Source organism: Podarcis pityusensis (assembly GCF_964106645.2).
Source record: "Podarcis pityusensis genome assembly, chromosome: 13".
Taxonomy (NCBI): Eukaryota; Metazoa; Chordata; class Lepidosauria; order Squamata; family Lacertidae; genus Podarcis; species Podarcis pityusensis.
In genome coordinates, this window is record NC_138038.1 from 48,719,667 (window position 1) to 48,740,318 (window position 20,652).

The 20,652-nt window shown below is 47.1% G+C and overlaps 1 protein-coding gene across 6 annotated transcripts; it reads left to right on the forward strand.

Moving 5' to 3' along the window:
* Positions 1-111: 111 nt before the first annotated feature.
* Positions 112-19,241, forward strand: REM2 (RRAD and GEM like GTPase 2). Of its 6 annotated transcripts, none has more exons than XM_080979964.1 (5): positions 112-1,081; positions 7,506-7,792; positions 8,750-8,823; positions 11,620-11,827; positions 12,748-19,241. In XM_080979964.1, exons 2-5 carry the CDS (start codon positions 7,519-7,521, stop codon positions 13,020-13,022), a joined length of 831 nt encoding a protein of 276 aa, XP_080836090.1. In that variant the 5' UTR covers positions 112-1,081; positions 7,506-7,518; the 3' UTR covers positions 13,023-19,241. The 6 variants fall into 6 exon arrangements, with proteins under 6 accessions (XP_080836090.1, XP_080836089.1, XP_080836092.1 ...); XM_080979963.1 differs by having other exon boundaries at positions 407-1,156; XM_080979966.1 differs by lacking the exon at positions 112-1,081 and adding an exon at positions 1,249-1,336.
* The last annotated feature ends 1,411 nt before the right edge of the window (positions 19,242-20,652 follow it).

Sequence of the window (20,652 nt, forward strand, 5' to 3'; positions counted from 1 at the left end):
GTTAAAACCATGTTTATGGAAGACAATCTTACTCGGCTACGAGTGATCACCAGAGAAGAAGATGATACCTCTATCGTTGATTCTACATTGCTCTACCCACAGTGCGCAGCATGGCTCGCTTCCTTGAGTCGCCTGCAGGCAGTTTCACCGCAAGGCACCTTACCTCCACTTTTGGCACCCTCTTTGTGGACACTGTTCAGGGGAAAGGGGCTGGTGGGTGTGTAACCGTGTCCTGCAGCAGAGGGAATCGACCACAGCACCTCCAAGCCCAGTTCTGAAAGGTATTAAGGACCGAAGGAGACCCGAAGGAGACCCCTGCTACATCCTGCCACCTAGCCTAGCATCCTGTTCTCACACAGTGACCAAGCAGAGGCCTCTAGGAAGCCACACAAGCAAGACCTGGACGCCACAGCGCTCTCCCCAGTTGTGATTCCCCCAGCAACTGGCGTTCAGAGACACACTGCCTCTAACGTGGAGGGAAAACAAAGCCCATGCTATATATTTTTACACCCTTTCATCATGTTGGGTTTTATAGCTGTGTTTTCTAGCCGAAAGGCGGAATAGATGTGTGTGTATATTCTCCTCCTTTGCCTGTCTCTCTCCTCCCTCCATCCACCAGCACCCTCGTCCCCCTAAGATTAATCAGCCTATTGATCCGTTCCCAGTGCAAATGTTCCTGCCCAGCAATTTGCCAACCCATCCACAGACACATAGGCTTTTTTAATCCCCCATATACATGCCCTAATCTTGCTTCCCATCTGGCTGTGCCTCCCTCCGTGCACCTTTCTCCCCCTCCCTCCCTCTCCATCCATCCTCCAATCATTTACAGCCTCTTTCTCTCTCCCTCTTTCTCTCTCTCCCCCCCCCCCGCCATACTCTCCCCTCTCCATAAACACACCCCCTTCGCCTAGGTCCACCTGCCTATCATCCAAACACAGCCCTCCTGCTAATTCTCCCCCTTCCTTCCTCCCTTCTTTCCTTCCTCCCTCCACATTTGGGCTGCAGGGAGCCGTGGGCATAACCTGGGATCCCCTCCAAAATTTGGCATCCTCGCCTCTGCGTCTTGGCGTTTCGCGAACAGGTGGGTTTGGGGACACGGACCGGCCTCGCAGTTTCCAAACATGTGCGACTCTCCTCCAGGGCGGGGCATTCCCAGGTTTGTTTGCATTATTATTTTTTCCTGCTTTTTTGTTTTTAATAAGGGAGGGGAAGGGGTTTTTAAAGGGGGGACTTAGCTGACAGCTCTGGAGGCAAAGAAAGGGAGCAGGAGGAAGAAGGCAGATCTTCCAAGGGGTGAAAGGCCCCCATTTTACCTACCACCATTCAAAAGCAAGCGGTAAGCTGGGTATAAAGGCTTTCTGGCGTGTGGGGGGGGGGTGTAAGTGGGGGGAGGCGATGTGGGAGCCAGGGGTTTGTCCCCTCCACAGGGTATTGTGCCTTTGTCGCGGTGTCTCCAACAGATGTCTGTGAGAGACAGCGTGTGCCAAGACTGGCATTGTTGCACTGATGAGTGTGCCAGCCGGCGTGGGTATGAGCGGAGAACATGGCAGAGCATGAATGCCTCTGTCGGAGACATGAGGACAGTCAAAAGCCCCCATCTTCGACTCGGGCATCCGACAAAGTAGGCTATTGCCTGACTGCAAACGCTCCTGCCACAATCTAAGCGGTTATTAAACTGATGTGCCAGCCAGCGCACTTTTCTGACTTGGAATTTTGCACAAAACAATTGCGGATATACAAACTCTATTCCACCTTGCACCCTTCATACCAGATTGGTGGGAAAAGGCACCCTAATTGCCCTAAAGGATTCCAACACTTCCAGCAAGGTAGATTTTGGCAAGCTGGGGGGGGGGTGGAGTGGGGGGGGGTAAAGGGAGATGATCAAACCCACCACATGGTGGTCTCCTTCAGACAACGGAGTACCACTGAGAATAAAATTCAGACGGTCCATCTCAGCTCAGCTTAATTCGCCTTTATGGTGTGTGGTGGATTTTGCCTCCAAGTAAGAAACCAGTCAAATCAGATGGGTCTGATGTGCAGTGCTCGCCAGTGTTGTCACAATGTTCACGAGTTTGTCGTAAGTTGTCTAATGTGGTAGCCGCACTGGAGAACCCCTTTAGGCAACCGGTTTCCTCCCACCGCTCAGAGCTGCAAACTGGGAGACATTATTGGCATGTGCTTTGGTGTGCAACAGCCAAAAGTACAATTTAATGTTCGTGTTCCTGGTTTTATGGTGGTGTTTGAGGACACGCACATTGTCTGCTCTGGGTGTGGGTGCGTGTAGCCTTGCTTGCAAGCAGCGTTTGTAAGGAACGAGAGGGCTCGTGCGGATAAAAGAGTGTGTCTGTGCCATCGGTGAGATTGGTGCTTCCACAGCGAGTGTGCCATGGGTCTTCATGCAGAAGTTGTTGCGGTACATAACACCGCTTTGACAAAGGGTCTGGAAACCAAGCCTTATGAAGAATGGTTGAGGGAGTTGCATGTGCTTAGCTTGGAGAAGAGAAGACTGAGAGGTGATAAGATAGCCATCTTCAAATATCTAAAGAGTAGGACCTAGAATCATAGAATCATAGAGTTGGAAGAGACCACAAGGGTCATCGAGTCCAACCCCCTGCCAAGCAGGAAACACCATCAGAGCACTCCTGACATATGGTTGTCAAGCCTCTGCTTAAAAACCTCCAAAGAAGGAGACTCCACCACACTCCTGACCTGAACCAATGGATTTAAATTGCAACGAAGGAGCTTCCAGCTAAATATTAGGAAGAACTTTCCGACGGCAAGAAGCGTTTGACAGTGGAATGGACTCCCTTGGAATGTGGTGGAATCTCCTTCCTTGGAGGTTTTTAAGCAGAGATTGGATGGCAGAGATCTGTGAGGAATTCTTTAGCACTGGATCCCTGCATTGCAGGGGGTTGGACTGGATGATCGCTGGGGTCCCTTCCAAGCCTACAATTCTGTGATTCTAACCCATGCTCCGGTGGTGCAGCTATATTTGGGTTGGCTCTTTGTTCTTGCGGCTCACAGGGTTGTGAGTGACATGCCGTAGACGCCTGTCATTCCAGTAGTCAATGAAATGGAGGATAATTAGGTTTGTGTAAGTATTGCTGTTTGGAATGGCATTATCTCTGCTTTTAGGCTCACAGAGTGAGGAATGTCGATGTGTCTGTGTGGTGTTACTGTGCATGCCTCCATATTCCTTCAGTGTTCAGTAGACAACCTATGCATCACATATTTGGGGGCCTGAGAGAAGCATTGTGATGCCCGCTTAAACCTCAGCTATGTTTTGAGTCTGAAGCTGTGCGCGCACGGTGCATATGGCTTCTCCCATAGAATCCTGGGAACTGTAGTTTGACAAGTGGAATTGCAGCTCTGTTAGGGGTGAACTACAGTTCCCAGTATTCTCTAGGGATGGTACAATTAGCTACCAGGCTATAAGGTCAAGGTGCTAGTTTGGTCTATACACAGTGTGGGACCAGGACACCTGAAATATGGTCTCACCCCTTATACGCCCGCTAGATCTACAGCTGAGGGCTTCCTGCAGGCACCACCTTATCAGGAGGTCTGTTCCGCACAATGAAGAAACCGGACTTTTAGTGTTGTTCCACCTGCCCTTTGGAATGTCTTCCCCTTGACTATCAGATGTGCGCCATCTCTGTTGTCTTCTCGGTGCTTGCTGAACCCAAACATCTTCAACAAGCCTTTGAATCTGAAATCTTTCCCAGTTTGCATCTGTGCCAAAATCGTTTTCAAGATATACTTATTGTTTAACCCCTTGTTTGCTACCCTCGGCTCCCTTGGAAGGAAGGTGGGCTGGGCTATAAATGCAGTCAATACACACGGTGTGTGTATACAGCCACGGTGTGCAGTTGCGTGTGCTCACACGCCCTTTGTTGATGTGCGTACACAGCAAACCTGTTAGTTTTGGCTGCCTCTGTGTTTCGGTGTCTACTGAACCCATCAGGTGGATCAAATGAGGATATAGTTTTAACCCAAGCATGCATGGCTTTTGCACGCACATGGCGATCGTGCCGTTGTGCGTGCGCCTGCATTGTGACACTGCCACAAGTATTGGTGTGTTTCCCCAGGGACCACATGCACACGTGATGCAGTCCTGTTGTGTATTGGTGTCAAACTGACACCGTCTCCCTGGGCTGGTGTCAATGCTGGTGTCTTTTTCTGTGGGTGTGTCTGTCCTATGTGAGCAGAAGGCATTTGTGTTTGCTCTCTCTCTCTCTCTCGTTCTATTTGTACATGCTTCTAAGCAGGGGACCGCGTGTGGGTTTTATTGGCAGGCCCTGGCTGTTCCCGAAGGTGTGTTTATTGCTGTGTTGTGTAGAATTAGAAAGCTGTAAAAGCAGTCCACTTTTCTGCCCAGAGCCAGAATTCTGTTCCCACCTGTCTTTTTAAAATGGCCGCCCCACCCCCTACCCCAGCAAAGCTCCTCCTCTGCCTTGTACAAACTGCACGCCAGGCAAAATGTATTCCGTTATTGCATCTCCAACCTAGAGAAAGCTCTGCCAGTTGAATTTCTGTCTGTATTGCAGAATAGGAGGTCTGCAAGGGGGAAAGAAAAAAGCAGTGGGGTGGAGGAGCAACTTCACTTACTCATACTCCCCTGACTTAGAAAGAGAGAGGCCCATATGCAAACCACAACTGTAGAACAGAAATGGATGCCCAGCGGTGCCTGGTAACTCGAGAAAGTGAGCCAAGCTGCGAGGGATGGCAATACCCTGCCACACATGTCAAACTACGCAAGGGTCAACCCTGGTGAAAATTCTGTGTGCCAATTCAGACCCTGAAGCCTCAACACCGGGTGTCTCTGAAAAGCCATTTATTTCCCGTGGATCAAGATCATCATAATCAGTGATCCTCCTGTGTGTGCTGTATCGCCCAGAAATATTCCTGATTTGGAAAAGGGAAAGGGCCTTTTTTTCAGTGGCTCCCTCCAAAGGTTGGCCTGCCTAGTAGCGTCTCAAATGGCTTTAATTATGACACTCCAAAATCTTATCTCTTTCGAGGGAGGACAGATATAAATTGTTGCTCCGTTTTTGGAAGTGACAAGTTGTATCTAGCTAGATTAGACCCACTAACCTAAGTCATGTCCATTCACTTCAATGACCCAGCAGGACTAGCATTGGATAAAAGCCGTAGCAATTGCTATGGTTTAATTACGTTTTAATTAATTTAATGATTGCTGTACTGTTTCTCTTCTTAGTGTTTTATGGCTGCTTCATTGAAGGCGATTAAATTGTTAATTAAAATTGCAAACTAAGCCTGCTTCCCCATGCTCACTTGTTTAGTAGAAATATTATTACGTTTTTAAATTTTCATTTGACACTTACAAAGTACCCACAATTTTTAAAGCACTGTACGTATACTAAAAAGTACACCAGTCCCTGCCTGCAGGTTCATAATCTTGAGTCATGATCCAAAAGGAATAATGAATGGGGAGGGAGGAGGAAAGCAAGTGTTTGAGCAGCTGAACCTTCACTGGCCAATGGATGGGGCCAAGCTGGTCTGTTTCCTGCCCTGATGTAATTTCTGGGAGAAAAGGGGGTGCATCCTCCCAGGGACCCCAGGTCTCCTTCAGCTCAGCAGTCCCTGGTAACTGGCAGTCTTCTATACAGACATGTATCAAATTCCACCATTATTTTCACTTGCGTGATTAACTGCCTTGAGCTCATGGAGAAAAGGCAGAGTGTAAATGTTTCGAATAAACAAAGAGACCATCAAATATTGTGTCTGCCTGCCTGCCTGTCTTTATACTCAGCAATATGGGTAGTTTTAATGTGTTTGTGAAGTAGAGAATGTGAAAGTGAGGGAGGTAGAGAAAACGTGCTTGTTTGTGTGTTTGTGTGAGAGAGATGTGCATTGTTTATGTCCTTTACTGTGTCTCTAGCTCTACGGTGTGTGTGTGAAAGAGAAGGGGAGTTTGGTGCTTCTAACCAAAGCGTGATTGTGTGTTGTGTCATGTTGAAAACCTGCAGAACAGATACATGGTATTGCACATGCTTTGGCTACATACACAACATAGATTTCAAGCACACACACACACACAGAGGAATGTTGGCAACTGTGCATTATGAAAGGAACTGGGAATTGTAGCTCTGTGGGGGTAAACTACAGTTCCCAGTATTTTTTTGGGAGAAGCCATGACATTAAAGAGGTAAATGGGTTGTAAATGAATGGTGTGCCCTCAGCATCCTTCCCTCCTTCTCCCTCTGTCACACCCCTGGTGAATATATTTGTATTTTGCTAGCCATAAAATACCACGATAGGAACATAGGCATTGCCCTCAGAGAATGTATGCTATTAGCCTGGCACATGAGCCTAGTTGGTATTCTGTGTGGCATGGTGCTGTGATGAAAATAATGTTTACCATTTAGAGATAACTCAAGATTTCCTCAAAGGTACTTGTGGACATCTCAGCTACAAAAGGGCAAGCAAGCAAAACCCACAACAATTTCCATATTCCTTTTTTTCACACATTATTTTTGAGGCAGAGAGTACACTGAGTATCTTTGGACAACCTTGTGATATCTCTACACCAGGGTTCGACAAGGTTTTCCTCGCCTGGGCCTGTTCACTCCAGCAGAGATCCCTCCGTGGGCAGGATCGCACCCACTGCGCAGACACGATTTTCAGTGTCTGAATGCGCAGATGTGATTTCCGGTGCCGCGGAAGCAAGTCCCCACGCCACGCTGCACTGGTTTAGCGCAGCGCGCAGGAACTCACTGAGCGGGCAGCTTGGTTCAAGGGTGGCTCGCGGGCCGGTTAAACGACCTCTATGGGCCACTTGTGGCCCATGGGCCTTAGGTTGCCGACCCCTGCTCTACACCCTGTGGTAAAATTAATGGGATCTATTCACTTTTCCAGACTGTCCTTTTCTGTGGTAAAGAGCCAGTGAGTGAAGAAGAACCATACAAGTATCATAAAAATAATCAACACTTTAAAATACAAATGCAAATAACAAGAATGAAAACGGCAGTACAAAACCAATACATTCTGGGTTTAGAAAACTATTTAAGAGTCCATTTAAAGCACATGGCTTCCCCTCAAGGATCTTGGGAACTGTAGTTCGTTAAGGGTTGCCAATGAATGGTGCCTCCGTGAGGAGGGGTAGCCTACAGTTCCCAGGATCCTTTGGAGGAAGCCATGAAGTGGCATAAATGTGCTTTAAAAGCATGGGGCAGTTGTGACCAAAGATAACTCAGCTATCTGGGTCCCAGGCAACCTCAGACCCTCCAAGTGTCCCTATTTTCCAGGGACAGACCCGGATTTAGAGAAGCTGACCCAGTTTCTGATTTGATAATGGAAGCTCCCACTTTTTCCTTAGGATGTCCCTGTTTTCTTTGGTGAAATGTTGGAGGGTAAGGAGTTATCTGACCCCTGACCCTAAGTGGTTTCAGTGGCCTGAATTGCACCTGAAAATGTTTTGTGTGCATGATGTGTCCTGGTCCTGAAACGCTGTGACCCTCTTGCGCATCTCGCCCCTGTTCTCGCAGCTTGCCGTCCACCATGACGTTGCCTTCGGCGCTGGCGGGTGCCGGACCACGGCGTGGGAGCATGCCTTTGCCCATCAAGCACCAGCTGGTGAGGGCGTCAGCAGTGGACGAACTGGACTCTCCCCCCAGCTCCCCCGAAGTGGGAAGCACTGGGGGGGCCAGCCCCGCAGGAGGACGCGGCCCCTACAAAGTCATGTTGCTTGGCGAGAGCGGGGTGGGGAAGACCACCTTGGCGGCCATCTTCGGAGGCCTTAGAGGGGGCCCCCACCACGAGGAAGAGCACACAGGTGAGCCCAGAAGATGCCAGGGGATGGTGTTGCAATATTTCAGTCTGCAAAACAGCAGAAGTGCAAGAGGCCCTGCTTTTCTTGCCATACATGCAGCAGAAGGGGGACAGGAGAGAACGGCGTGCTCCACCTGAGGACATTTTATTTTTATTGATTTAAATAGACAGGAGAAGAGCCATATTGGATCAGACCAAAGGCCCATCAAGTCCCAGCATCCTGCTCTTCATTCACCTGTTGAATTTCTGCCTTCCATGGCATTTTTGTTTAAGAAGGGGAAGGTAGAAACTCTCCAGATAAATGGAGGTTTTGTGTGGAATTTAAGCTGTTAGGCCAGAATTTCAAAGTGACGCCTGTGGGAATTGACTTTGTGCCAGTGATTTTCTTAAAATCCTGAGGGGGGGAAGTATGGGAAGCTGGGATAGATCTTCTGGAAAAGTTTCAAATCGCTGCTATCTTAAAAACCTGACATCATATAATATATATAGAGTGTGTGTTTGTGTCTAAGGCTGTGTACACACTAAGCCTTCAAAGCACACTTGCAAATAAATAATGGGCAGGATGTATGCTAAAGGTTGCTGGAAATTGTGACTCGGTGAGGGGTAAACTACACTACCTTGAGATGTTTCTCAAAAAATAATTTCATTTCTCTAATTTCTACCCCACATTTCTACCCAGAAGGCTCTCCTAGGCTCCCCTTAACTTTTCCAACCATTAAATGTATAGGGTTGCAGCTAGTCCTACTCAGAGCAGACCCACTGAAATTAATGGCCATGGCTAATTTAGTCCTATTAATGGTCTCCTTTGAATAGAATATGATCAAATTCTACTCATATAACTTGACAAATCTGCCACAAAGTGGATATTTGATGGTACAGACATATCTGGCAATAGTTTGTAAGGTGATACTCAAGCTATACTAAACCTCCTTTTCCCTCCACATTTCTTTTATTCCCTCAGAGGATTCCTACGAAAGAAATTTCTACGTAGATGATGAAGAAGTCACTCTAATATTATACGACATCTGGGACCAGGTAGGTGCATTTTGGTCTCCTTCCTACCCATTGAGATGGGACGTCATCCCCAGCAGGGGAAGAAATATTACAGCAAGAAGTTCTCCATCCCATCTTTGTTGTTGTTTAGTCATTTAGTTGTGTCCGACTCTTCGTGACCCCCTGGACCAGAGCACGCCAGGCACTCCTGTCTTCCACTGCCTCCCGCAGTTTGGTCAAACTCGTGCTGGTAGCTTCAAGAACACTGTCCAACCATCTCGTCCTCTGTCGTCCCCTTCTCCTTGTGCCCTCCATCTTTCCCAACATCAGGATCTCTTCCAGGGAGTCTTCTCTTCTCATCCCATCTAAAAGCTGATAAATCTTGCAACACCGGGAACATTTTAAAATTTATTATTAATGCAAGTAGTTGTGTCAACCATAAGATGGAAGGCATGACCATATAGAGTTACGTATCTCTTACACACAAACAAAGGAACACCTTTGATTCTAAAATAAGCATCTGCTGGGGCACAGACCACTTGTAATCCGAAACAACAAAAGGTGATATAGTCAATGAAGTTTTACTCAGTGCGGACCCACTGAAATTAACGGGCCTAACATCGTCATGTTTTGTTCCTTTCAAGTGGGTTTACTTTGGGTATGACTTATCTGAATACCACCCACAGAAAATGTGCTCTGGTCTTCAAAGCTGTTGGCTTGTTCATAAGCAAAGGCATGATGACTGAATCAAAACTCGTAACCGGACCATACAAGGGAGACTTGTGATTTGATCTCTCATTCCTTTTAGTTTTAACATACAGCTGTCATTAGGAGCAGAAGGGGTGGATTGGGACCGTAGCGGCATGGGAGGGGAATTTACTCTTCCTCCCCAAACAGCATTTTGTGAGCTGCCCATCTTCCAAAGTGGATTCATTGCCCCACGAATAGTAATATATATCTTTAAATGGGTGACAGCCCCAATCTAACCAGTCTAGCGCAGAACATAGCAGGCTTCATCCTGACGAGACTGAGAGTATTTACACCGGTGGCTCCAGCATCTGCCCTGGTTTTCTGTTTTCAAAATTGGGGTATTCCACAATTTTTCAGGTCTACAGAAATTCTCAGTCAGTTACAAATCCAGCATTCTGAGAATCTCTGTTGTTATTGTTTATTTGAACCAGTTTTCTAGATCTTAAGGCTTAGAGAATATTGTGGGCAATGCCAGGCAATATCAGAATGTTTTAGAGATTGTGGAGTGGGATTTCCGGTTGGCAAGGGCAGTTTTCTCTGCAGCTCTTGGTTACTGCAAGGGGCAAACGGAAACAAGGCAAAATAATGCAAAAAACAAACAAACATGGCATGGCTATGATGAACGTATGCAATTATATCCAAGATTTACGCAAAGCTAGACAACCGGATGGAATTGCCTTGTTTTATTATTGTTTTGTTTTAGCATCTCGTTTGCATGGAAATGCGTTCCAAAATTGCACAGCATCCCTGAAGTGAGGGAGAGTGGTATGCAAATTTATGCAAATCCATATTAAATTAACACAGCCGTTTGGGAGTCAGGCGGGGGTGTATACCACTGACATGCACGAATATGCAAATTGTTCTGGAAACTGGCAGCATTCTTGGGCGGCTTGATTGCAGCATACAGTGCCATTATGCAAATATAAGGAGAGTGTATCCAATTGCCAAGGAGAATAAGCAACACAACCCCCATTATCTGAATTACAATTATCCAAATTCCTCGATTATCAAAATCTTGCCATTTTCAAATACCTGCATGTCTTCTCTCCTCCCGTGGCTGCCAATTCAGAAGGGCCCAGGGAAGGATCCTGAGGAGCTGCTATATGTTTCAATATTATCTTAATTGCGATTTTGATTATTGTGTTTTGACTTTAGTTGTAAAGTCACCTTGGAACGATTCGTATCCTTAAAGGTGAGATGTGAATAATTATACTGTAATAAAATAATATGTAAAACACACTCCTGTTTATCTGAACTTTCCAGTATCTAAACACACCAATCGGAAACATTCAACAGCCACCCTGGTTAATATCGCTGTCACATTCACTCTGGTAACATGCTGGGTTGATCCATTACACTTTCCAATATATTTAAAAGGTGCAGCTTTGGTTAACGTAATTCTTTTTAATATCACCCACGTATACAAAAAATGCAGGTAGCTCTTGTAGAGAGAGAAAGAGGTTGCCTCTTTTAACATGTTGCTGGTTACGACTTCCAAAACTGTTATATTTTCTTCAGAACAGTTTGCGTGTGTGTCTGGTTTTTTTAAATCACATACAGATATAGAAGAATAAAACCTGCATGATTTACTAGCTAAGATTTAAGAGGGGAAATGCCCATAACAATATGTAGCTGTGAACTATAACTGGGTAGAATCACCAAATAATCCACACCAGCGTGGCTCTCGTGAAAGGTCTCAGTAAATTTCCCTTCCAAGCCCCCCCCCCCCAAATATATGGCACTGTTTGGGAGGCAGGAGTGGGTCCCCCCCCCCCCCATACTGTGGTCCTGTCTCTTGTTCAGGTGGGGAAACCATTTTATCTTATTATGCCACACCCCCAACGGCGGCCATTTTGTGACTGGCGCCCGCGGCACTTCCCCCAAGATGTTCGCTGTCAGACAAAGGTTGGCAGCCCTTGATCTGGACACGCACATGGCCTCAACCATATGCCAGGAGTGCTCTGATAGTGTTTCCTGCTTGGCAGGGGGTTGGACTCGATGGCCCTTGTGGTCTCTTCCAACTCTATGATTCTACGATTCACTTTTCCTGACTTTGACCTCTTCCCTCCCCGCGAACTTTTTCCGCAGGGAGATCCCGGAGGCTGGATGCAGGAATCCTGCCTGCAGACGGGAGACGCCTTCCTGTTGGTTTTCTCGGTGACCGATCGCCGTAGCTTCACACGGGTCCCCCCCACCCTGCTGAGCCTACGGGCTGGGTGCCCTCGGACAGACCCCCCTATTATCCTGGTGGGGAACAAGAGCGACTTGGCGCGATCCCGGGAGGTCTCACGCGAAGGTGAGTTGCCAGAGGTGCCGCTCCTTAAACATTGGGGAGATCGCCTGCACACCATCCGGGTGGCTTCCGGTCTACCATTTTGGAAAAAATTTGTTCTTTCTGAAGGGCCGAGGCAGGAGAGGGAACCCAGGAGAATTGTTTGCTCGTTTATTTTCTCCTTTTCATTTCATTTTTAATTTTTTAATTTTAATTTTTAATTTTTGAATTTTTGAATTTTTTTTGAATTTTATGAGAAAAGAAAAAGACAAAGAACAATACATCACACTATAAACACATTTATATACATATTTTCCAAAATACAAACTAAAAAAGTACCCATATTACCAAATTCATGCTTCAAACATTACAATCTTAGTTGAAATATTATAAAAGACTTCCACCGCATTCACCGCACGTCTCTTATTTATCTTGCTTGCCTTTACATCTGTTCTTCAATCATTTCCCTTCCTTAGATACTTTCATAGTCAGTCAAATCTTTATGTTCTCTATACTCTTCACAAGGTTAGTCTAGGCACAACCAAACTTTCGTATTTGAGCCCTGCTTGTATAAATACTCATTTAAGCATTCCATTGTTTCTGAATTATAGCTTTTGATTTTTGCCCTATTAAATCCATCAATTTTGCTAACTCCAGGTACTCGCATAGTTTACATAACCATTTCCCTTTTGTTGGGATATAATTTCCTTTCCTATGACTGGCTACCAACGTTCTCGCTGCTGCTGTTGCATACAGAAAGATGTTAATTATGTCTTTGGGGATAGCCTTACTCAAGATTCCTAGTAAATATGCTTCTGCCCTTTTGATATATGATACTTTTACCAATTTTTTCATCTCTTCATGGATCATCTCCCCAGATTTTTTGATCTCTGGACATATGTGGTATAGTTTATTTTTCTCATGTTTCTTGCCTCCATATCCAGAGGGCCGCAGCCTAGCAGTCATGATGAACTGCAAGCACATCGAGACGTCCGCGGCGCTGCATCACAACACAGAGGAGCTCTTTGAAGGCGTTGTGCGGCAGATACGGCTGCGGCGCCGTCGGCGCGAGGGCGATGCCTTCAGCAGGGAAGGGGCCGGGGGCCGGCGCGAGAGCCTCACCAAGAAAGCCAAACGCTTCCTCTCTAGCCTTGTGCCGAGGAATGGACGCTTCTTCAAGCAGAGGTCAAAATCCTGCAACGACCTTTCAGTGCTATGAGCCCCATGGCTCCCCATCGCCAGCATGCCAGAAATCTCTGCGACGAAAGGAAACACATAAAACTCCCCTTATTCCCAGCTGCATCGAGCTCAGGAGAGCAGCCACGTCGACCCAGGGCCAGTTCCCAAACATAGCAAAGCTCCCCAAATCCTCCTTGGCTCAGCTCTCCTCCCATCATCTTCAATGCATAACCGAACAAACTATTTGCTCCTGTCCTCTGCAGCATCTTGGCTCCTTGAGAGGGCTTCTCAAACAAACAAACACACGAGTTTTACAAAAAACACACATTTAATATACAGTATGCTTTACAGGACCTGGAGACACCTGCTCTCCAAACTCACGTGCCTCTCACCTTTTCAAATATTGCTCATGGCACTCTTGTGAGATTTATTTTCTTGTCTGCCTTTAAGGGTGTCTGTCTTAAAGGTGCCCAACTGGTACAAAATGCTTCAGTTAAGAGACTCAGGACTTTTGTTTGGGATTTCTGTTCCTTTCTCGTCCGTGACGCTCAGGTGCCCATAATCTCTCATGGGACAAGATTTTTTTTTTTCAAGGCACTAACTCTGGAGTGAAACGTTAAGTCTACTGTGTATGTAAACAAATGGCCCCTAGACTCTTTGCGCAAAGCCTTATCCGTCGTGCTACTTTGCTATATCTTAGGAGGTATTTTTAGAGGTGCTGTTTTTTGCTGCCCTCTGCGTCTGTACATATACCGAAGAGGATATAAAATGGTGGAAGTTTATTTTCTCTATAGTTGTGCGGCGCACCTCGCTTTTAAGAGGCCCTTGCTTAAAGGCACCGACTTTAGAATGTCCCTTCCTGTATGGTCTAGCAAACAGGAATGCTTTGTGTTCGCTTAAATGTTCAACTTTGAAAAGGTAGTTAAAGGCACCAGCTGGGGGATATTTCAATCTCATTGCATCGACACAGTGGAGGAATAGCACCTCTAAAGCTTTGTGTACCTCACTTTTAAAGAGCACATAAGGGCATCCCCCAACCCTGTGCTTATTTCAGCCAGCTAACTGCAGCTTTGGAAAGCTTAATTCGTTTGCTTAATGATTGCTTCCTATGCCAATGCTCACCTTTTAAACAATTGTTCTGTTTTTTTAAAAAATTATTATTAAGGAATTCATCAAAGGAATTGCTGTTTTAAATACCAAACACATATGCTTCTCTTTTAATATCATCACCCACCTGAAGGGCACGCTCTCCTTAAGGAGAGTCGTTGTGGAAGATGGATTATCAGTTAACCGCCATATCTAGCACATCGTTTTAAAAAAGCCATTGCAACAGCAGCCTTTTCAATTCAGCTACAGATGGAGAATTCTCCACATGCCGTAGCTTATAACCTCCCTTTTAAGAGGCAGACTAAAGGCACAAACCTCAAAGCATTTGTGACTGTGGGGCAGGGATGTGTGTGCGTCTTCTGACTGACTTGCTGGACCTTTTGTTTCGAAGGCTACAACCAATAATGAAATGGAACAATTAATGATTAACCAGCTTGGAGCCTGGTTCTTTTCTTAAAGGGACAGGAATTTTATTCCTGGAAGAAGACTGCTTTCAGATTCCAAAATGACGGATTTGAAGGATGTAGCCTTATATGTACACCCCACACCTGCCAAAAAAACAAAAAACCACCTTGAGGAAGAGTGCCTGACAAATGCAGTGTGCTTATTTTCCAATTAAAGCCATTTTCTATTATAGTACCTTCGTTTATCTAACCTGTAGCGTCTGGGCCAGGGGTTGCTCAGAACCATTAGAAAGCGGTGTGGGGAGCAACAAAGGAAAGGGATGTAAAAGGATGGACTGGCAGGGAAGCTGCAGGGAGGGCAGGAAGAACGCAGGAGGCAAGGCAGTGAGTGGTAAGCCAGATTACTTGCAGAAAGGCCATGAAAATTATGTGATCCTGGAAGTGCACAGCTCCTACTCAAGAAATGGACGTTAGGATGATTTGACAGCAGGGTGGGGCGTAGGATGAGAAGCTCAAACGCACTGGACATCCATTGTGTTCATGACCGGATCAGGGCAGTTATACGCGAACCCATTTTCCATGTTTGCCCTCAAGTGTTTTGAGGGAGATTGGCTGATCCACACCTTTGCTCAGCCTGTTTCCCCTGGGTCAGAGCGCTTTTCTTGTCATTCTGTGCCTTGCGAAATAGAAAATAAAATCAATCCAATCTTACCCACTGAATTGGATCAGATGCACGGAAAAATCGGAAGAAAGGTTTTGCTGAACCGAACTTCAGCTCAGCAGGTCAGATCACATTTTCGCAAGGCAGAACAGTGAGAAAAGCTCTCGAACCCAGAGGGAATTAATCAGGACGCAACACAATCGAAATAAGGGTCAACCCAAAGGGTGGCTAAGCTCACGGCTTTCGGCATGTGTCCCTTAACTTCCTGGTGAAATCCTGCAGGATTTTATACCACAAAATCCTCTTTTTTGTTGTGCTTTAGTGCAGGACCTCCCCTCCAGACTCAGCAGTGGAGGAAACATCGCAGAACGACTTGTGAATTAGAACCATGTGTGGACGACAGGGCAGTGTAAATCCAACACTAATTCCCTATTAGTGAGCAGTACTCAAAGAAAGTACTTCTTCGTGCAATGCATAGTTAAACTACGGAACTCGGCTCCAGAGGAGGCAGCTGCAATGATCGACAACCAAGGTGGCTTATAAAAGAGGACTGAACAAATTAATGGAAGACAAGGCTATAAACAGCTACTAGGCACAATGGCTAATGCTACCTTCGCTGAGGCAGTCATGCTTCTTGAATTACCACTTGCTGGGAACCACAGGGAAGATGCTGTTGTGCTGAAATCCTGCTTGCGGGTTTCTCACAGGCATTTGGTTGGCTGACAAGACGGGGTGGTTCACTGGCCTGATCCAGAAGTCTCTTCTTTTGTGTTCTTAGAATTGCAAAGTGCATCCACAAAAAACAAGCCAAACAGAAAACCCACCAGTATAGAGGACCCGCCAATATGTGATTTTGGCTCAGCTTTGCAGGGACTTGGCTGTGACAAGAAAGAAAGGCCTTCTGCACATGATCTGTTACCGTCCATTCCTTCATCTGTTCCTTGGGCTTTTACCCATTGAGAGCAGGTTTCAAGGGGCTGTACTCTATAGGCTGGGGGTTGGGGTTGGGGAAAAGACAGATCAGGAGCAGGAGAGGGAGGAAGAGGAGGCGGTTTGCCTACAGAAGCCGAGGCCCGATGAGCAATGAGAGCGGCACAGCAGTCAGCGGGCCTAGAAGCAAAAGGCAGTGCAAGGAGCCTGCTTAAGATGCAAGCCGTGTGCCTCCCCTCATCAGCAGAGGAGACAGGCTGACGGTTCAAGCTGTCAATGCTTGCCAGGGGCCCTCCTACGCCTGCCTTAAAAGAGAAGCACCTGCAACGAAGATTGCTATTCCCTCACCACCGACACTCCACTTTCTGCAAAGCTTACCTTTGCACAGATCCAAAGCACCCGCTGCCACCTTCAAAACCTCCACCCTGAGCCATGATAGGCACCCTTGATGTGTCACCGCCTCTGCCCCTGTGTCCTTACCACTGCTAAGGAGTAGGTGGGGAGAGAGAGAGAAAGGGGCTTATCAAAAACTTCAGAAGCGCTTGCATTTTCTGAAGGAACCAGCTGGTCACACCTCGCAGCCACAAGGCAGACTCGAGGTGGGCGGAGGGTGTCTGAGTCAGCAGGTTCTGCAGAAAAAAGGGGACCTTAACACCTGGATGTGTTGTGTGTTCTGCAACCCCTTTGCCCCTTACAAGTTCTTAAACTTGGGAGGGCATTAAGAGAGAACCAGGTCAATTGAGGAAGCAGAAGGCTATTGAAGGTATAAACGGGTATATATTCTAGCGGTGGCCGCTGTGAGAACAGGATTCCTGACTAGATGGACTGCTGGCCTGATCCAGCAGCCTCTTATGTGCCTGGAGGCGGTTGTAGGATGGATGGCGGCGAACAGATTGAGGTTGAATCCTGACAAGACAGAAGTACTGTTTTGGTGGGACAGGAGGTGGTGGGCAGGTGTGGAGGACTCCCTGGTCCTGAATGGGGTAACTGTACCCCTGAAGAACCAGGTGCACAGCTTGGGAGTCATTTTGGACTCGCAGCTGTCCATGGAGGCGCAGGTTAATTCTGTGTCCAGGGCGGCCGTTTACCAGCTCCATCTGGTACGCAGGATGAGACCCTATCTGCCCGCAGACTGTCTCGCCAGAGTGGTGCATGCTCTAGTTATCTCCCGCTTGGACTACTGCGATGCACTCTACGTGGGGCTACCTTTGAAGGTGACACGGAAACTGCAATTAATCCAGAATGCGGCAGCCAGACTGGTGACTGGGAGTAGCCGCCGAGGCTATATATACTGGTCCTGAAAGACCTACACTGGCTCCCAGTACGTTTCCGAGCACAATTCAAAGTGTTGGTGCTGACCTTTAAAGCCTTAAACGGCCTTGGTCCAGTATACCTGAAGGAGTGTCTCCACCCCCATCGTTCAGCCTGGACACTGAGATCCAGCGCCGAGGGCCTTCTGGCGGTTCCCTCATTGCAAGAAGTGAGGTTACAGGGAACCAGAGGGCCTTCTCGGTAGTTGCGCCCGCCTGTGGAACGCCCTCCCTTCAGATGTGAAGGAAATAAGCAGCTATCCTATCTTTAAAAGACATCTGAAGGCAGTCCTGTTTAGGGAAGTTTTTAGTACTTACGGTAATGCTGTATTGTTTTTAACACTCAATTGGGAGTCGCCAATCGATGGGGAAACTCAGCCAGATGGGCGGAGTATAAATAATAAGTTATTATTATTATGTTAAGCTATAGATGCATTAACACACACACACACACACACACACACACCCCTCCCTATGTATATTAGGAATCCTAATTACATTACACATTCTATGAGTATAATGCTATACTGTTGGTGCACACTGGTTGTACACTTGCTGAATGTAATGTATGAACACCCCTGCAGTCAGCTACATAGCCAAGTGGGGATTTGAACATCTCCCAGCTCCTAAACCAACCCTCTGAGCATGCTGGTCCTCAAAGTGAATATGCTCCCCATACCAGAACTGAACCCACAAGAGAACCAACAGAATGCATCCCCAAACTGAATTTACTTTCAACCAATGACTAAACATGCCTCAATAATGTACTCTTTCCCCTTCATACGTCTCCAAAACCAGATAACTGGTTCGAAGCAGACCCTCTCATTTTCATACACAGGAGCACGTAGCACTGATTGCTCATCAACTATAGCACAGGTGTGTTCACCATGAAGATGGCTCTTTTTTTAGAAAACAAAGAAAAGTAAAGAGAGATAGCATTTGTTCAGTAAACACCTAAATGCAATTTCAGGTCACCAAGGACGGAAGTTGCTGCCATACAAATATTGCAGAAAGAGGGTGCGATCTTTTTGCAGAAGGAGCAAGGAATGCTTTCGACTCCACTGCCTCCTAGCTTAGCAAAACCAAACCCACATTGCAGCCCCTTTTTCTCTCTCCCCTCCCCAATTCCTTCCTTTGCCAGCAAAAGCTATCAAAGCTATCACACTTGAGAAAACAATGAGGAACAAAATGTCTTCCCCTTCCCCTCCCTTCCCTTTCCATGGCTCAAGTATTCAGAAATTGGATGAGCAAGGAAATGGGGGGATGGGAAGAAGATGTGCATCTCTTCACCATGGAAACACCCTTATGGGTCCACAGCTGGGTGGTTGCCATGGAGACAAAATGTTTCCCATTGCCATAGCGATGATCATCGATTGAGCAAGCTGGCAGCCAGACTGCCACCCTAGTCTTCTGCAACAGAAATCAAGGACAAGGGGCTTGGGGGGCGGGGGTGGTGGAAGATATGAGGTCCCCACAGATGAACCCAGGCTTGTAATTAGGGGAAAGGAACGCCATTTGGGAAATGGGAGAAAGAGGTTAGAGTTATTTATGGATCATCACTCTCCGTGTCCCTAGGGGAGGCCAAGCAGGTGCATAGCTAGAGGTTGCGGGAGGCTGGGGGGGGGGTGCTGAATTTGCCGACAGATTTCGCAGTACATTCGGAGCCATCTGCAGCTCAGAGCGAAGCAGCACCTGGGAGCCAGGAGCAGGCAACCGAGAAGTCGTGAGCAGGAAGCAGCAGCAGAATGGGTCACATAATTTACTCCTGGGGTGTGTGAACACCCTCCATCTCCAAAGGAAGAAGAAAAAGATCTGCCAAGATATCCATGAGCAAAACCAGCATGGGGGTGGGGGAAAATAATAATCTCACACCCTACAAGTCACACATTCTGTCACAAGGATGGAGAAGGGAGCTGGAGGGTTGCTCCTCCGCTCCCACACCAGCTGGATCCTGTGGCTTTCAAGCGACAAACAACAGCCACAGCTGAGCAACTTAATGTGTAGCCATGAGCAGGCTCTGGCCATCTTCCTGCAAGACCAGGAGCAAAAAAAAACCCCCGAAGCGCATCAATGCATGTACATCTGCACTCACCCAAGCAGTGAACGTTTGACCCAATTACCAACATATGCCTTGTATTTCACAACTCTCTAAACACGGTGAAGAGAACAAGAGGAGAGAATCAGAAAATAAGACAAGGTGGCAGCTCAGAGCAACGTGCGCTGTGAACAGCCATTTTCTCTACGCTAACCACACTCTCTGCCGGGCAAGAGGATCACGCATACTCGAGGAACCCCCCGGGAATAAAAGCTGCAGGAAATCCTGTGGGGTGGGGTAGCCCATGGCTCTTAGCTGTTTCCCACCAGGAGGCAAGCTTAGGTGGGCCAAACAGGATCAAAAGACCCCTTTGAGTCACAAGGAGGGTGTGTAGGGATGAGTGATGGCGAGTGGGCTGAATTTGGCCCAGGCACACCCAAGCAGCCTAACCGCGGATGTTGACTTGCACCGTTCAAGCAAGGCATCCTGCCCAGAGCATCGGTGGAAAACAGTCCCTCTCTTTCTCAAATCAGTCATTCCTGAACAGGGAGCCATGGGAAGACTGGTGATGTGCCATAAACAAGTTAAAAACCAAAGGCTCCTGGCAAGTCGACAGCAGGGGAAAGCAGATCAAGATCTAATGGTAGATCTCAAGATCAGCTGTCGGGACCAACAAGGTTTCAGACTCCCAGTTATTTGACAAGAGCAACAAAAAACGTGACTTCTTCTGCCTACATCAGGCTGCCAAAACAAGCTGACAAACTCTGGACTTTTTGTGTGCGCAAATTCTGGCGCGGAAAGCGAATTTCAAGGCTGCTGAGGCACCTTCTTACTCTTTAATTCTAATTGTATAGCTTTCGGACCTGGCTCTCATTTTGAGGAAACAGTTGATCCAGCAAGCCTGAAAGTCTGCCCACCCCTAGTCCAGGGCTGCCCTGGACTTCCTCCTCTGGCCTTGGGGCCTTCCACTCATCGACTCTGCCAGGGGTGGCAATTTTGCCAATTGTCTGGCATGAGGTGTGAGCGGACCTGTCAATCACTCCTGATGGAGAAAGGCTTGGGTAGTTTTGAGGATGTTTCAGTTCTGACTTAATTTGGTGTACACGACTGAAGTGTGCATCTCCCCCCAGATGGTTTGGAAACATTTATCTAGACTAAGAACCACAGCATCCTCCCTGTCTCTCCAACCAATAGTCTTAATCTGACAGACCCTCCCAATAACA